Source organism: Ascaphus truei, chromosome 8 (genome assembly GCF_040206685.1).
Source record: "Ascaphus truei isolate aAscTru1 chromosome 8, aAscTru1.hap1, whole genome shotgun sequence".
Classification (NCBI taxonomy): domain Eukaryota; kingdom Metazoa; phylum Chordata; class Amphibia; order Anura; family Ascaphidae; genus Ascaphus; species Ascaphus truei.
Genome location: NC_134490.1, coordinates 28,411,222 through 28,430,540, shown reverse-complemented (window position 1 = coordinate 28,430,540; position 19,319 = coordinate 28,411,222). Strand labels below are relative to the sequence as shown.

At 41.4% G+C, this 19,319-nt stretch overlaps 1 protein-coding gene across 5 annotated transcripts in view; it reads left to right on the top strand.

The window, feature by feature from the left end:
• The window catches only part of LOC142501294 (uncharacterized), a 210,523-nt gene extending 197,213 nt beyond the window's left edge, over positions 1-13,310 (top strand). For all 5 annotated transcript variants that reach the window (XM_075611022.1, XM_075611023.1, XM_075611024.1 and 2 more), the window contains 3 exons: positions 4,660-4,840; positions 6,738-6,885; positions 12,158-13,310. In XM_075611022.1, coding sequence (XP_075467137.1) covers positions 4,660-4,840; positions 6,738-6,885; positions 12,158-12,462 — 634 coding nt within the window. In that variant the 3' untranslated portion in view covers positions 12,463-13,310. The remainder of the gene's footprint in view (positions 1-4,659; positions 4,841-6,737; positions 6,886-12,157) is intronic.
• The last annotated feature ends 6,009 nt before the right edge of the window (positions 13,311-19,319 follow it).

Below are 19,319 nucleotides of genomic sequence, written 5' to 3'. Positions count from 1 at the left end.
TATAATAGGTGTAGTCCCACAAGGTCAAATTGAAGTGAGAACAGTGATAGGCTAAATGGGTTAGAACTTGGTGATTAATGCCGTCAATACATTCAGATGAATTATAGTGCACTGTACAGTATATACACAGTTTAAATTTTTTTGTCCACATTGTACAGTATTATGAAGTTTAGGGAACTCTTATCTCTCCCTTAATGGTCCCTTGTTCTATTCCTTATCTTTCTTGTTTGTCACTGGACATTCAAGGAATGCGTAAAAAAAATGATTTCTTTATTATGGGGAAAACAATATTGACAATCACTCCCACATTTAAGTTAACACGACAAGCAATTTTTTTATGTTGATTTTATTTAAAGGTGTCACTCATCATGTTTTGACCTGTTAAGCATGTGAATGTTATTTGTTCAATTTGGTTGTACATGGGACCTCATCTATAAGGCTTTTGGAAAGGTCTGTATTTTCTTATTTATTGCACTGTCCTTTTTGCTTTAATATGTGAAGTGCAGAAACGAAAAAAGAAGGAATTGACTCAATTTAATCTGAATTCCAGCTAGTATTACAGGTATCGGAATTAGATGCATATACCTGGCATCCTTCTGAAAAAGAGGCGCATAGATTGCGCACAAATCCATATATACCAAAGCTACACATATTAAAGTTGTCAATGTCTCTCTTTGTTAGCTGCTGTTTAATGTATTTTGCTGACTTCCAAAAATGTTTTTAGCTTCGGATGACAGATCAGGTCAATTCAAACTGCAATTTGCAGCTGCTGATTGTCTCCCAAAATGTATCCGTCTTTTTAGAGTTATAGATGTGCAGGGCCTCTAATAGTATTGTAGCTTTGCTTCTTAAAAGCGGCCTAATTAGTGTTGGTATCAGACAATTGTATTTATGTTGTAGAAGCCCTTTGATTGACTTAAAAACCTGCATAGCTGGGCTTTAACGGAAACTGTGCAGCTGAAAAAGAAAATTAAAACTGTGGCTTGATATGTGTATGTTTCCAAACTAGAGAGATGCTGAATTCAAATCAATTTTGTTTTTACAACATAAAACGTCTAAATTAATAGTAAACCCCACCCCCCAAAATACTGTAATTTGGCATGAAATGTATTAATCAAGATGTTTACATTTGGTGTAAGCACAAAGGGTTAATGGATATGTCCTTGTATAACTCAAGTCTTAGAAGTCTCTCTCTCTTATGGCTCTATAAAACCATTCTCCATTCTCGCTCGCTAATCTCACGTGATCAGAGCTCCAAGGGAAACACTGCTTTATATTGAGGAATATTCAAATGGCCTCTCTAAGGATCAATTTAGCAGCAAAAGTGTCTTTTTCAGCTTGCTACATGTGTTTCTGTCCTATTTGTCTAGAAACAGCTGTGTTCGCAGCAATGTTGTCTACCTGGGAATTGTGCTTACTGGCTTTAAATTGTATTTACTGTATTTTGTTGTAGTGCACCTATATGTATATTTGTAGATAGATGTACAGTATTAGCGGTCAATGTTGTGTGTCTTTTATCAAGTACAGTGTGAACTGCTAGATTCTTATTTTGCTTGTTCACCATTTATAATCACCGCTCCAGTGCAGGCGCTTCAAACCAATGCCCATCTGCTTTATTAGTTACAGGGCAGTAAGAAAGTGAAGTCACAATTACAAAGTCATTTTTCTGGGGTAAAAGGAAAAGCAGATGTAAGAATCTCAGCACAACAAACTCAATGTCATGATGTACGATGCAGAGCATGGGTAAGAACATTGTCATAATGTACTGATCTTCAGGATAAGCGGGAACATCTGTTTAGTAACAGATTACATCAGTTCCATGATGTTCCATGATGATTAGTATATTATGACCATTTTCTAACCCATGGTCTGCATATACAGAATATACAGACTATTGTATATAAATCTGTAAACCTATAGCTTTGTTGTTACTGGACAGGTTGACAGACCTTTAAAATATATTGCTTTCTTTGATGACCACCCCTATTTTTAGTTTTGAGCTCCCTTATCATATCGGGAACAAAAGAGTTCCCGTTGCAGTATTTCACTGTGCTGATTCCTCGTTTGCATGTTGCTACCCTGAGTCCCTGGCTGCAGTGGGAGCACGGTATGCTACAAGATAATGGGGAATGGCAGGGTTGCAGACCTGTCTGAGACGCGTGAATGTGCTCACAAGTGATATTTGAATTATCTCTTGTGGATGGATTTGTTTCAGTGCTCTGAAATGACATGACCAAAGCAGTTGTAACCTAACCATTGATAGTACAAATGGGTACATTAAGCAAATGAGGCTCACTCATAAGGAATTAGAGTTTAATTATTTGGAAGGTATGGGAATAAATAAACTAGGTTGTTATATCTTTTAATGCAGCAGTGCGCAAAGTTGAGGACGGGAGGCGCGAGATTCGCTGCGGGGGGCGCGGGGTTTACAGAGGCATTTAAACAATGCCGGGGGAGCTGCAAGGCCTCTGTAAACTTCTCCTTACCTTGATTCAGACGGCTCCTGGTGACGTGTCGCGGGGTCATGTGACGTCGTGTTGCCATGGCAATGTGACTTGATGACGCCAGGACGTCTGAGTCAAGGTAAGCAGGGGGGTGCGAGGAGAGGGGGACAGCCGACAGGTGGCGCAGGGGGAAAAGATTGCGCTCCCCTGTTTTAATGGACCAACATATAAAATGGACAAGGTTTAATTGTACATGGCATTATTCTGCAAAAGCTTTCGAGACTGCAGAGGTCTCGTGATGTTTTTATTTTTTATCAGATGTGATCAGATGAGAGGCTTAAGCAGTTATTTAAATTTCCCGGGAACCTAAAGTTTTATCCCCGACGCGTCAGTCACCACCGCGACAGGCAACAGCGTGCCTGATCTTGCTTTTACCTTTACAGCATCAGACGGGCTATGACCGGCCGCAGAGGTGACTGACCGTTCAAGTCGCGGTTGCTTAGTGCAGAGGGGGGATTGGGAGGAAGGTGGTATAGAAAAGCAGGAGTCAGGGGTGTGCGAGGGCTGGGGAAGAGAGCTTTAGCACTGTGCCACCCCTGCTTTCCATGATGTCGGTGTCAGGGGTGTGTGTACCAGTGTGATTTTTGAGTGAGAAATGTGTCACAAATACACATGAACTTTTAGGAGACAAAGTTGAGCAGTGTTCCTGCTTGCACCGGTTTCCCTTCTCTGCACCAGTTTCCCTGCTCCTTCTCTGCAACCAGCATCTTTGGTGATGCTGATAGGCTATCTGTGTGGAGTCACTGTCTACATGGCCAGCCTATCTGCAACCCTGGGGTGGGGGTTGCTGATGGCATGACCCTGCTTTGCTCTCCCTGCCTGGGGTAAGGGTAAGAGTAGGCTGTTTATTTATTTGTAAATGTTTTAAGGGTCTTTCAAAGGGTGTTGGGGGAGTATTTACAGGAGTGTTTAGAGGGGGGTGTCTTTCAAGGGGTGTTGGGGGTTCTTTCAAGAGCTTTTGGGCGAGTCTTTCAAGGGTTGTTGGGGTTGTATGCTGGAATGGGTTATATATGAGAGGCGTAAAGGTGTAATAGATGCGCGTTTACCTATTTCTTAATCTGGAAAATGTTGGCGGCCATGATGCTGTAGCTGGGGTAACCGCATCCATGAATGGATGAATGAATGAGCACAACACCCCAGTTACAGTACAGTAATCTTATGATGAAACCCATGTTCTATGTATTTAAGCCTCCCATCACATCTGAAATAGACCTCTACAGTCTCGAAATCTTATGCGTAAGGCAACCTTGTACGATTCATATGTTGGTCTATTAAAATATATCAAAACCTTAGAAGGAACTTACTTTTTTGGGAACCAATAGGGCTACTAGCACTCATTCTTCTTATCAATGCTTCTGTGGCCTTTAGTCACTTTACACGAGTCCCCAGGGTATCACATATTATTTTACCATTATTCATTGAGTAGACTGCAGATGTTTAGATTCTGGAAGTAGACATGGACAGTAACTTGGGGCCATATTAATTAAGCGGTGCTATGCCATATCACCTTCCAGCACCTGAAGACATCTTATGGATTATTCACGTAAATGAGCCACAAAAGGTTCTTCCGGCAACAGAAGGTATCTTATTGCATAGCACTGCTTAGTAAATGTGTCCCTAAGTGTCACTTTTTATCTTCCAAGTTCTTATTGAAATCTGAACTTCCCCTAAGAATGGTCTGCTGAATTACATAACTTGTACCGCCAGCCTGGGTTTAGGGAAGTGCATAGCGAGCAAACACATTCTGTGATGAGCACAAAAAGGCGGTCTTATTCCAGTGACCGCTGTGGCGCGTGCTACAGCGTGTGCGCCACACGCCACAGCCCTCTATGGGACAGGACCCGGTGGCCGTGTGTGTGTGTGGGCGTGCAGAGCGCGATGATGCGTATGCTGGCAGAATTGTGTCTTCCCGTGCTGCGACGCGAGCACGTAGCCGGCCGGAAGCCAATGGAAGGGCAGATATGCCCTGTCATGGCCGCGCCCCCCGTTACGACTGTAGGAGTGTATCATGCGTCAATGAAACTCTAGTAAACATACATGTATAGCATGGGTATTTTACCCAGTTAGAATTTAGCCAGGCTTGAACTTGTTTTTAAACCTTAATTACTATGTTACTAGAAAATATTTTCTGACTAGTGTTTTGTTTTGAATTCAGGATATGTCACTGTGAAGGTGATGATGAAAACCCCCTGATTACACCCTGTCACTGTACAGGAAGCCTTCATTTTGTGCACCAGGCTTGCCTCCAGCAGTGGATCAAGAGCTCAGATACGCGATGCTGTGAACTCTGCAAGTTCGAGTTCATAATGGAAACCAAATTAAAACCTTTAAGAAAAGTAAGTAGCACCGAAATCGCAGGATACTCGTGCCGGGTGGCAAAGAAACACAAAGGTGTTTAGGTGGGATTCCTGCTTTAAAGCAGCAGTCCAAGCTGCCGTTTAAAAAATATATAATAATTAATAATGTGCATCAAAACAACGCACACAATAAGTAATTTGCTAAGTTGCCGATCGATCGGCAAAGATTCGTCTTAGGGGGTTCACTAAATGGCTGTCAATGTCGCAGAAGAGGACAGAAGATGCAAAGTTCTGAGGAGAAGATCATGTGACCAGGCAGTCACTAGATACAATTGGTGCACTGCTAGAGAGAGGGCAGGGCTCAAAAAGGGAGTGTCCAGAGCCTGTTTCAGAAGAGGATGACTTTGTAAATGGTTGCTATAGAAACAAAAAATGCTTGTTACATGATAATAAATTAAAAATGTATTTTCTCATAGTACAGAACAGATTTATTTAAAAAAACATATGTAGAATATTGCTTGAACTGCAGCTTTAAAATGTGGATAAATAGAAATAAGAAAAAAGCAAATGTGTGGTGCTCTAAAAAAAAAAAAAAAAAGCCTCAAAAATGGTACTAAAGACCGCAATAAAGTTCAAATTGATTGAAGGTTCCTGAAGTATAACCCCCTGAATAAAGGGATATTAACCCATAGTATGTGAAACAATGATGTTATGATCACTACTCCATTGTAATCCGACTAGTGGGCTAGGATCCCCACAAGCAATGCAGTAAGGGACCTCACAATAAAGTGACCCAACATATATTATCGGAATGGAGAATAAGCAGGTGATATAATAACTCGCGTCTGAGTAGTTGGTGTCCTTAAGACTGTCCAGTCTTTATCCACAGCAGGGGGTGTGCTTCCGATTTTTCTGGAGTAGTTGAAGAAAGACAAATAGAAAAAGCAGGCACTGGAACTCAGGAAACAAAAAATAAATGATATCCAAGAGAGCGTGTGCCCATTAAAAAAGGATTTAATAGAAACAACAAAAAACATCTACATTACGGGGTACACAGACCCCCACCAACGCGTTTCGAACGTAAGCTCTTTCTCAAGGTGACATAGAAATAATTTTTTCAATAATTTTTTGAAAATCTTGTTCTTGTACAGTAGGAAATGCAGATGTGAACCAGTTTGCATATCTTCCCTGCCATTATTAAACATGTTTATTTATATTGGGCTTTATAATATACGATCATTTTTACTAGACGTCAAAACCATCTGTTGTTTTAGCATCTAGGAAAGAAATAGCTGTGAAACTAGGGACATTATTTTATCGCACAGCTGCAAGTTCAATGTAATAACTGACAAGATCCATCCTTCACTCAAAATGTCAAGGCCACAGTCAAATGCTTCGTACATTTAGTACTCCGTGGATTTAAAGCAGCCGTCCAAGCTGCCGTTTCCCCCTTCTCCTTTAATATGTGCATCAATACAATCCACACAATGATAAATAATTAGTTAAGTTGTCGATCAATCCGTTCTCTTGTGATAGAGAGGCGAAGATTTGGCTTGGTGGGTTCACTAAAGGGCCGTCAGTGCAGTAGATGAGGACCAAAGATGCAAAGTTATGTGAGGAAGCTCATATGACCAGGCAGTCACTAGATACAATTGGTGCACTGCTAGAGAGAGGACAGGGCTAAAAAATGGGTGTGTCAGAGCCTGTTTCAGAAGGAGAAGAGGATGTGACTTTGTAAATGGTTGCTTTAGACACAAAACATTCTTGTTACATTATAATACATTAAAAATGTCATTCAGTATTTTCTCATAGTACAGAACTGATTTATTTAAAAAAAAAACCATTTAGGATATTGGTTGGTCGGCAGCTTTAAATGGTGTCACTAGCCAAATATATAAATATATGTAAGCATTGACCCTTCTTTGCTTTGCTCTAGTGGGAGAAGCTGCAGATGAGTTCCAGTGAAAGGAGGAAAATAATGTGTTCTGTAACATTCCACATCATTGCCATCACCTGCGTTGTTTGGTCGTTGTATGTTCTTATAGACCGGACAGCAGAGGAGATCAAATTGGGCCAAACCACTGGTATGTACCTAGTATATTTCATGGCAATCTTTGTACGGTGTTCACAATATTTGTGTGCTACGTGGAATTGCCCCTTTAATCACTCATGTTAATGTGTACTGAGGTTATCTGATCACTTCCTCCAATCGTAGCACCGGTTACAGAGCTAGAAGGATCTTCGGTAAAGCAGAATAGGGAAGAAGACTGCAACAAAGCTGTGGTTTCAATGTGTGTGTTAAGTATTTAAAATTGCATAAAATCCTGGAACCAACATATACCAATAGCAGTAGTGACATGTTTTATTTATGGTGTTAAATCTAGATCAGGAGTGGGTAACTCCAATCTTCAAAGGCCACCAACAGGTCAGGTTTTAAGGCTTTCCCTGCTTCAGCCACAGACTGCTCAATCGGGGGCTTTATATACAATAAATGAAGATATACATACACACAGTGAGAAGTAAATAAATATATTGGAGTGATAAGTAGGAATGGAGAAAACTGCAGGGAGCCTTCAAGTGGAGTGGCCACAGAACACTCAGAAGAAGAAATCTATGAGGTTTTGAAATCTCTGTACACTTTAATTTCACCAACTTTCAACTATGTTGGTCTGCTAAAAGGAAATACATGTGAAAAGGAAACTTATCAAATAGTGGCGCTCTAATTAAATAAATCAAAACTTGCTAAAAATAGTGACAGTGGTGATACTTATATAGACACTTCTAATAAAAAATAAGATGTGAACAGTGATTAAATAATCAATGGTGATACTTATATAGACATTTCTAATAAATTTAGAATGTGAACAGTGATTAAATAATCAAAGGTGATACTTATACAGACACATATACTGATGCTGCTATAACCCGGCAAGGATTTCTCTGTCTGTCCTCTTGGTAGATACTGGCGGTGATTCTCCAGGAAGCGCAAGGATATGTGAAGGTAAAAGAATATATTGATAGTGCAATATTGTATGTAATAGTTATGAATGAGGCTGTTCTAATATAAATGTACTCACAAGCGTGAGAAGATCACGCTTGTGAGTACATTTATATTAGAACAGCCTCATTCATAACTATTACATACAATATTGCACTATCAATATATTCTTTTACCTTCACATATCCTTGCGCTTCCTGGAGAATCACCGCCAGTAAAAGGAAATACAACCTACAATGGATGTACATTTCTCGAAGACCAATATAGCTATTAGAACTTTAAGCTACATTCTGTAATTAACAAATGTTCGCTAAAATATTTAAGGACTCCCTTCACGAGGACATTGATTACCAAACAGCAATTATATATATATATACAGTGCTTGACAAATCACCCAAAAATCTACTCGCCGAACCAAAAAATCTACTCGCCACCTAGTCCCGCCCCCAACTCCGCCCCTAGTCCCGGCCCCAACCCCGCCCCTAGTCCCGCCCCCAACCCCGCTTTAAAATAAAATATATAAATAAAATATTTAATAAATTCCTAGTAAGAACAACATTCGTTTTTGACATAAATGTATTTATTGTATTACATTATACTACAATTAGTCCTTGTTACGTGTGTGTGTGTGTGTGTGTGTGTGTGTGTGTGTGTCGGATGTACAAATAAAAGCCAGATGTGAATGACTAGTTTCCCGAACCCCTTAACCAGTGTCTGGACGTCGCCGCTTCACAATATCTAAAGCAGCAATCCCGCCTGGGATCTTACCTGATTCGCAGTCCCTCAATGTCCATGTACCCTCATTCCCGCAATGTTATACATTGGAGGGGATTTGTTCCCTACCTGTCTTCTGGGTTAGGGGAGGTTCCGATGTCTTCCGTGTGAAGCTTGAGTCAGATCTGGAAGAAAGCAGTATAGGTTATTTCTGTGTAGTTAGGGCAGTTAAGTTATATAGGGTAAATAAGATATCCAGATCCAGAGTGTGAGTCAGACATAGAGTGTGGGTGAGAGACACAGAGTGAGACACAGAGAGAGGGTGAGAGAGGGTAAGAGAGGGTGAGCGTCAGAGAGAGAGAGAGAGTCAGAGAGAGAGAGTCAGAGAGAGAGAGTCAGAGAGAGAGAGAGAGAGTCGGAGAGAGAGAGTCGGAGAGAGAGAGTCGGAGAGAGAGAGTCGGAGAGAGAGAGTCGGAGAGAGTCGGAGAGAGTCGGAGAGAGTCAGAGAGAGAGAGAGAGTTCAAGAGTCAGAGAGAGAGTCAGAGAGAGAGAGTCAAAGAGAGAGGGGGGGTCAGAGAGAGAGAGTCAAAGAGAGAGTCAAAGAGAGAGAGACAAAGAGAGAGAGAGAGTCAAAGAGAGAGAGAGAGAGAGAGAGTCAAAGAGAGAGAGAGAGGGTCAGAGAGAGAGAGAGGGTCAGAGAGAGAGAGAGAGAGTCAAAGAGAGAGAGAGAGAGGGTCAGAGACAGACAGAGAGAGAGGGTCAGAGACAGATAGAGAGGGTCAGAGACAGACAGAGAGAGAGAGAGAGAGGGTCAGAGACAGATAGAGGGTCAGAGACAGATAGAGGGTCAGAGACAGATAGAGGGTCAGAGACAGATAGAGGGTCAGAGACAGATAGAGGGTCAGAGACAGATAGAGGGTCAGAGACAGATAGAGGGTCAGAGACAGATAGAGGGTCAGAGACAGATAGAGAGGGTCAGAGACAGATAGAGGGTCAGAGACAGATAGAGGGTCAGAGACAGATAGAGAGGGTCAGAGACAGATAGAGAGGGTCAGAGACAGACAGGGAGAGAGGGTCAGAGACAGACAGAGAAAGAGGGTCAGAGACAGATAGAGAGAGAGGGTCAGAGACAGACAGAGAGAGAGGGTCAGAGACAGACAGAGAGAGAGGGTCAGAGACAGACAGAGAGAGAGGGTCAGAGACAGACAGAGAGAGAGACAGAGACACACAGAGACAGAGAGGGCGAGAGACACACAGAGACAGAGAGGGCGAGAGACAGAGACAGAGAGGGCGAGAGACAGAGACAGAGAGGGCGAGAGACAGAGACAGAGAGGGCGAGAGACAGAGAGGGCGATAGACAGAGAGGGCGAGAGACAGAGAGAGGGCGAGAGAGAGAGGGCGAAAGACAGAGGGTGATTGGGGGTGTGATTGGGTGGGTGGGGTGACAGGGTAATTGGGTGGGGTAATTAGGTGGGGTGACGGGGTGATTGGGTGGGGGGACAGGGTGATTGGGTGGGGTGATGTGGTGGGGTGACACTTCAGGTATCCTACACCTACACACGCACACACACACACACACACACACTCTCTCATACATACACACTCATACACACACTCGTATGCATGCACACACACACCCACACACCCAGCATGTCACACACACACACACCCAGCATGTCACACACACACCCAGCATGTCACACACACACCCAGCATGTCACACACACATCCAGCATGTCTCACACACACACACACACACACACACACACACACACACACACACACACACACACACACACACACACACACACACACACACACACACACACACACACACACACACACACACACACACACACATCCAGTATGTCACACACACACACACACACACACACACACACACACACACACACACACACACACACACACACACACACACACACACACACACACACACACACATCCAGCATGTCACACACACAGACCCAGCATAGCACACACACAGACCCAGCATAGCACACACATTAAGACAGATAGACACAGCATCCTTTGGACACAAGGAGGGAGGGGGGGTCGGGCGGGCTGTGGGGATGGTAATGCATGAGGCAGGGGGAGCACTTACTTCCTCTATAAACAGCCCTGGAAAGGATTGAGGACGTCACTGCTCCTGCTCATATAGAGCAAACCAGCCAGCCCAGGCGCTCAGCACACACACACACACACACACACCCAGCATGTCACACACACACACACACCCAGCATGTCACACAGACCCAGCATAGCACACACACACAGACACAGCATCCGTTGGACACAAGGAGGGAGTGGGGGGGTCAGTGATGGTGCTTGGGTGCGTGGGCTCCTGATTGGGATCGATGCCGGGCTGGGAGGGAGGGGTTAGTGATGCTGCTTGGGTGCGTGGGCTCCTGATTGTGATCGATGCCGGGCTGGGGGGTCGGGAGGGGGGGGGGGTCAGTGATGCTACTTGGGTGCGTGGGCTCCTGATTGTGATTGATGCCGGGCTGGGGGGTCGGGAGGGGGGGGGGTCAGTGATGGTGCTTAGGTGCGTGGGCTCCTGATTGTGATTGATGCCGGGCTGGGGGGTCGGGTCAGTGATGCTGCTTGGGTGCGTGGGCTCCTGATTGTGATCGATGCCGGGCTGGGGGAGGGGGCAGTGATGCTGCTTGGGTGCGTGGGCTCCTGATTGTGATTGATGCCGGGCTGGGGGGTCGGGAGGGGGGGGGGTCAGTGATGGTGCTTGGGTGCGTGGGCTCCTGATTGTGATTGATGCCGGGCTGGGGGGTCGGGTCAGTGATGCTGCTTGGGTGCGTGGGCTCCTGATTGTGATCGATGCCGGGCTGGGGGGTCGGGAGGGGGGGGGTCAGTGATGGTGCGTGGGCTCCTGATTGTGATCGATGCCGGGCTGGGGGAGGGGGCAGTGATGCTGCTTGGGTGCGTGGGCTCCTGATTGTGATCGATGCCGGGCTGGGGAGGATGGGAGGGGGGGTCAGTGAGGCAATGGTGTACTGTGGCAACGGTGTACTAACCTTCAAGCAGAATACAACAAAAGGAAGGATGATTCGTGTGCGTGGGCTTATATAGAGCCTGTAGCTGGCAAAAAAAAAAAAACCTTGCATCGCGCCAAGTCCCGTCAAACCAATCAGGAAGAAGGATTTTGAAAAAAAATGTTTTTTTTTTTTTTTTTTAAACAAGCATAGAACCGCGTGCGCTGCGCGGCCATGAGGCTGAGTCGCCAGGAGGCCAAATCTTGTTGGCCCTGGCGACCGTATTTGTCGAGCACTGTATATATATATATATATATATATATATATATATATATATATATACATATACACATACATATACATATACATATATATATACACATACATATACATATACATATATATATACATAAATATATATATATATATATATATATATATATATATATATATATTTGACTTAAGTTTGCTGGGCTCAAATTGATACAAATGCACCTGTTTAGGTGAAAATAAACAAGAAGTAGCAGTGCGAACTTAGCATTATTAATTGTAAAAGAAACATATCTCAGTGGAATGCACCTTTCATATAATATATGTTGTTCTTGTAGATATTTATTCTCTCTTTCATACATTACACAGGTATCCTGGAATGGCCATTTTGGACTAAGTTGGTGGTGGTTGCCATTGGATTTACTGGAGGACTTTTGTTTATGTACGTACAGTGCAAAGTGTACGTCCAACTGTGGAAGAGACTAAAGGCTTACAATAGAGTCATATATGTACAGAACTGTCCAGAAACTTGTAAAAAGAAACTTTTTGAAAAAACAGTACTGATAGAGCCAACTTTTGAGAGTAAAGAAGCTCTTGGAATTCACCAATCAGACACAAACTCTTCTTACTACACAGAACCAGAGGATTGTGGGGCAGCAATTCTCCAGGTTTGAATATTACTTCTCAGTTCTTTTTAGGAGGCAGTTGTTTACCAAGTGCTGGAAGCAGAAGATTTGATTAGGTCAGAAGGTTTGATTTTTGTTGGCTTTTCAATCCAACGTTGTATATCCCTTCGACCAAAGGTTTTCACCTCTGCTCATCACTGGTTTTTGTTTTTGTTATTTACCTCTTTCAGATGAACAAATCAAGTAGCAACATTTTCACTGTAGGACCAAGATCAATTTGATCAAAGAAGTTCTGTATTGCTTAGAAAATGTTTTTTTTTTTTTTTTAATATATATATTGACTGCTTTTGACTTTTTCAGCTAGTTCCCAGTTTTGTGAATGAGGATCACTGCTGGAAAATATCTGATTTCTTTCAGTGAAGAACAGCTAAACAACATCAGTGAAACTAGCATGTCCACTGCTCTCACTGCCAATAACATCTTTTTCGACTTTCAATTTTACTATTCTGCGTTACATATAAATCAGAAGAGCATAGAGCACTTTTTGAAATGTTATTTTGTAATATCTGTGTTGACTCTAAAGGATGTCTCGTTTTGTAGTCCCCTTTCTAGTATAATGGACCTGGAGCCTCTTGCCTTACATGCTGTATATACAAAAGAGAAACGTTTTTTTTCTTCTTCACAATAATATAATTTTACACGTAAGGAAAACAATTTCTTCCTTGTTATTTCAGGAATATTGAATGCATCTGTAAGTAGTTGGGAATTACCATTTTCCTACCCTATGTATTCGAGCCTTTTTTTTATTTTTTTTTTTTACAGCGGAAGAAATGCACAAATTGGTGACGTTTGAATTTATGGTGTAATATTGAATAAAGTCTAGAACGTTTTGCGAAGTTCAAGCTAGCCATTTTATAAAAGGCATTGTCTTAATTTTAAGCGAAGATACAGCAAGAGAAGTCCAATGGCAGCTTTTTGGTCTCAAGTTTATCATTGCAGTAGAGAAAGGTATAATCAATAAAATAGACATGCATCACAGAAGGGGACAAAATTAATAGAAGTTAGACTTGTCCCATGGATTAGAAAAAACAAACATGTCTTCTTTAATGTTGCTTGCTTAAAGTACAATGTAAGTGCTGCACCTTCAGGAGTCATCTGGTGGTCATATTGGATTCATGACACTGGAAATATAGCACATTTAGAAGGACATTGAGGTTCAACAGACGTTTTCTGGAACAGCACAAGCGTCTTGTTCCTTCACCATGTAAACCATCAAGACAGGGGGGAAATTGGCAGGCTTGTGCTGGTTTCAGACGGGCAAAAGCCACATGAATTATAAATGAATCTCCATGTACTTGCCATTTAAGTGACAGCAAAAAGATGGCTGCCTCCTGACTTAAGTTGGCAAAAAGAGATCTCATTGTTGCTATATTCTATAGCAAACAAATATGAAGGCTGTTTTTACCTCTCCGATATGAGGTTTACAACAAATCAGAAGTAAAATCCGGCCCACACACACACTTTTGCTTGTTAACAAACACAGTTCAAATTTTCCCAGTGAATCTGGGCCATCCCAGGCAATGTCAGTCTGTCATCTAAAAATGATCCAATAATGTACAAAAAGAAAATGGCTCCTGCACTCACCATACCTAAAGCTACCAACTGTATAGCAAGCTCAACCAGGTCAGATTAATGTTGAATCGTCAATATGTTGGAGTTAGCATAGTCTGAATGCAAAGAGAACCTCTTTTTGGCGAACAGGTCTTTTATACCATCTGCTTTTCTTTATAGACCTGTGCAAACAGACTTTAGCTTCTGGCGTTCCATGGCATAGTCTGAATCCTATTACAGTATGATGCACACTAATACAGCAGCGTGTTTTTAGGTCCACAGTCTCTTCATTAGGTGCAGTGATACTGTGGTGTAAGTATTACTCTGTATTATGCTATAATATCGTTAGTACTTGTCCTATAGTGAGTGCGGAATCTATTTTTTGAGTAAAGGGATAAAGGGACATAATTACTATGCAGTCGTTTGCCATCTGTCACCTTCCGGACATGGAAGACCCGTAGAACCCATTCAAGGCAATGGGGCTACATTGTCTTCCAGTAAAGGAAGGTGTATAGTGCCAGAAGACTGCTTAGTAAACATGAGTCAAAATGGTTTTAGACTTGTAATCCAAATTTTTTCAAATTGTTTTATGAAAGCTACTGGCAGTAGATGCTGTAGGGATCAACCTGTGTTGAAGGTATACGTCAAGGTTGCTCTGTGGCCATCTTGGGAAAAGTCCTTTTCTTAAAATAATATAAGGTCTCCTCAACCAGAGGGTCTTCTAGGATCACAAGGGGTACATTTCTGAGTTAATGGTTTAGAAGAACACTGATTTTGTATGTGTATCGATCTCCTTTCTTACATACAGCTACATCTATGAAGAACGCTCATGTTTGCATATCAAGCGCTACCCCTACTTGCAGCAAACTCTCTCCCTCTCTGAATATTTTACACATTATGTATATATATATATAATTACACACACACACATCACAAGATATTCAGTAACAGCTGCTTGTGTATTGTACATATTGGCAAAGGAGATGTCTGAGAAGACCAAAACACAAAGTAGAGAAGAGATCATTGAATCCACTATTTGAGGATAGTATTTAGATTAAATGAACACATATTTATATATAGAATATAACGCCCATTTAATTAAAGGAGCATATGTCCCATAATTAAAAAATATGTGGCTATAAGGTATGACAAGGTCAGAAAGTTTATTAAAACCTCACGTTTCTACCTATCATTTTCACAATGGGATATCTAAAGGTCTTCAGAGTTTAATTTCCCTACCATGACATTTACTTTTATAAGACTGTAAGAGATGTGTGCAGAGGTACATATAATGGGGACCAATTTGGGAGCACTTATATCTTGGCTTTATTGAGCCTGTGCCTTTATACTGGCAAAACATACAAAAACAATAAAATAACAAACCCCTATCCCTTTGTAAGGGCTAACTTGCTTCCATGTGCCCTATCTGCAGGACTGGAGGGATATTCCCATTACCAGCCTGTCACCCCAAAGTCTCAGGAGGTACCTTAAGCAGGTGGACCTCCATGTCAGTCTCTGGCAGGTTCCTGGGTCCTCTGTGTCAAGGAAATATAGGTGTCTGGGTGTCTTGATCTCAGCAGAGCCTTTGTGCTCAAGACAGTGTCTGTGTGCAGGCTTCTCTGCTCTCCTTCTGTCAGCCCAAATGTGAGCTAAGGAATATCTCTCCTGTGTCTCACATGAGGCTTTTTACAGAGCTCTCATTAGTCCAGGTGGAGACTAGTTAATTGAGTGGCTGCAATTAACTATCTCTCTGCTGGATTCTCAGAGTTCCGAGGCTGCTTTATTTAAACAGGGATACGTCCCTGTTACAATGACACTATATTTGTGCTGGTATATATTTACATGTGTTTTAATATGCATGTAAATCCATGGTCTTCGCCTTGTGTCCAGAAAGCCTATGCCAATGTGTAGCTGCATTTTAAAGTGTAATTACAGTGACCTATTTTTAGTGCTTATCCATCAACATAATGTATTAATTACTTTGCTTTTTGAAATAGCATTAGATGTTTTCAGTATTTTATGCAAAACTCAGGGTGTAAAATAGCAGGTCTTGTATATTTGCATTTTTAATTTCTTTCTTTTATATTTATGAATGATTTCTACATTCAATAAGTTACAGGCACAATTATACGGGTAAAAAAATAAAGTGTTATGATGTTGCGATAATATGGATAATAACTTTGTTGCTGATTACTAAAGGTGCAGGTTCACGCCGACTCTTGTCCAATGTGGAATGGAAAATTTTGACCGGAATAGTCCAACTGGCCGATTCACCAGATATAGAATAAGTCCCTTCGTATATGACAGGTCAATATTGATTGTACTCCAGAAGCAAAAATGACAGAGGGAAATGTTCCCTCTTCGTGAAAGTTGTGGACACATTTTCTGCATTTATTACTAGAAAAGTAGCGGTTTATGTCTGTGAATACACAGCTCGTGTTTTAGCCCTGTATATTTGTTTTGTGGATTTGTATTTTTTCTCTAGATACATTATAGCAGTAAAATTGTAAAATTATGTATTCCAAAAATATGTATATTATATAATCTATAATCCCCTACTTTTGAACCAAAAGCAGCATCGGTGACTTTTGTTTGCATTGTACAAATATTTTTAAATATTTCTGAATGTATAGGTGTTTGGGTAATTTGATCAGACTCACACCATTCATTCAAGCCCTTCCAGTGCCACTATACATTCTGGCTCAAGTCCCTATGATCACTATATATCGATGACATGGGCTGTATCGCTCCCTCCGCTGAAGGAAATTGAAGAGGTCCTCATCAGTTCTCTGCCCCACCGAGAGCTACAGCTGCAATTGGCCTGGCCAAAAATAGAAAATGGCTTGCCTCACGTGGCAGTGCCAGACTTGATATGACACAAGAGCACCAAAAAGCACAACTTTGGTTATGAGTAGATTAATTGCAAGCCTAAGAGCTATCAGAGATCTCCTCAAGCCAAACGGCCGCGGACAGAGATGTCTCATGCCGCTTCTCAAGTGTGATCGCCATTCAAGTAAATACCCGTTATAAATTGGTCATGTCATTAACGACTACTCATCGAACGTAAACGTGATGAAGGGAACAGTGTGCTCGCGAAACGTTGTGCAACCCTGCCACTATGCAATACATTTATATCGAAGCCTGTGTATGCAAGAAATTGTTAACGGACTCCTCTAGATGTGTGGTTCGCTCTACACGTCGGCGACATATAGACGCATGATCCAGGAGGAATGTTCATGAGCCCACCAGCACCTCATTACTACCCTGGAATGGAAGTATGCGTAGACCACCCTTGCTATTTACTCTCTTGCTTACACACTGATCTTTAATAATCAGCAATGATGAAATTATACAATAGCATTATAATTAATTTTGTCTTGAACGTGGCTGTAACGAGTAGAGTACATTCAAGCAATTCCTTTTTCTCCATCGATACCTCCCTATTGTTTCCAATTATAAATAAGGGATTCTAGGGCTGAAGGAGTAGCTCCGTGGTAGTGGCACTGGCTTTGTAGGTGTGAACCCGGTGATTCCCAGTGTCCGCTCCCCTTGTGACCTTGGTCATGTATCTATTTAGTGTTTGTGCCATGCAAGATACATTGTGTACATGTCCAACCTTACATGTGGTGTTGAGGTTTGTTGAATTATGTTGCTCACATCTGAAACACGGCTGTCTCCTGTATGCTACTAACCTCTTAGATATTAAAACTAAAAGTGACCTAATGGAAGTGACAAGTTTAATGGCCTAAATCTTGGTGATATATACAGTATACTGTTGACATCACAGAACTCATAAGAAAAAGTAGACAGAATAGAAAATATATACACGGTTGACTCTGTCCGATCAACAAATCATTAATTGCAACATGGCATAAAAGAAACACAGTAAAAAGGATGTTTCAACAAGGTACTGTCTCTGTGTATATTCCAACATCTATCACCAATATTTAACCCATTGAACCCATCATTGGAATTAATACAACTTTGGTCCTAAATGGGACTGCACATTCAGATTCAAAGTTACTGTTCTCTAGAACCCTACTAGCAAGTGATGGCTCTCTGAGCATCTTCTGTTGTCGCTTGCTTTTGTTCAGGGTACAGTTTCATCCTCTTACCTGCTTTGCCTTTTTAGTGACCAATTTCTAAGAACTGATGGTGAATATTACGCACTGGAATTAGTGATGCCTTTAAAACATCACAACATACAAAATAACAGCACAGAGTTGGGGAATATGGGTCTTATTCAATAGTTGTCTTAAGTGGCCGGTTTTGTCTGATTTGCAGTGTGATCAGCTGCTTCGGACCATGTAGGAAAAGGCCCTGAGTGAAAGTACTTCAGTAAATAAGGCATTAGAAAAAACTCTTAACTCCTTTTCTGCCAGAGGGACAAGCAATGAGGTTGCTGATCAAAAGGGTTAATCATCATAAACTGCTTTTATCTGGAACTGTTTAAAGGAGGAAAAAAACCTGGAAGAGGCAAATGTTATGTGTTACACTATAATTCTTCATTCTTGGCAGTCCATGGTGACAAATCTCAAACGCTATGTATCTGGCTTCAAACCTAGTGTTCCACTTGTCAAAAGTGCTGGTCTTCAGCACACGCAATTAAGCAGGAAGGCTAATTAGTATCATCCTCTCAACATCAATCAGTTGACTGTTGGAACAGGTCCTGAAATGGTTTAACTGACAGGAGGACAGCTTTGCACGGTAGTATTTTGGACACTTGTAACTTGTCCTCCTGCTCAGACAAGTATTGTGAAACCTGCTGTGTAAAACTGAAACAGAGCAAGCCTGGCATAGGAGGTTATTTTTTTTAAATTATGTATATTTTTCAGAAGTCCTTATGTTTCTGAAAATCTGAGGAGCCGAGCATTAAAATCCCCTGGCTGCAAAATAAAAGCAGAAAACAGCAACACTTGTTAAAAAAAAAAAAAAAAAGAGCTTTTATGAAGGAAACAATACTTTGCTTTCAATTGGATTGTTTTGTTTGAGATGTAAAATATATATATATATATATATATATATATATTTTTTACATCAGTTGAGAAATGCTGATAAAAATACCATACTGACTTTAAAGCAGCAACTGTTAACACCATATTAAGGGCATCTCATCCATTCCAATTTTGAAAATAAACCATGAAATAACAAAAATATTTAGATACATTGGGTTTACATATGAATTGAATGTTAATTTTCATTCAAATGTACGTCAGTCATATACGGTACACATACAACATGTATTTAATGTTTTATTAATGTGTGCATTAGTGCCTGGCTTGATTTCCCCCCCC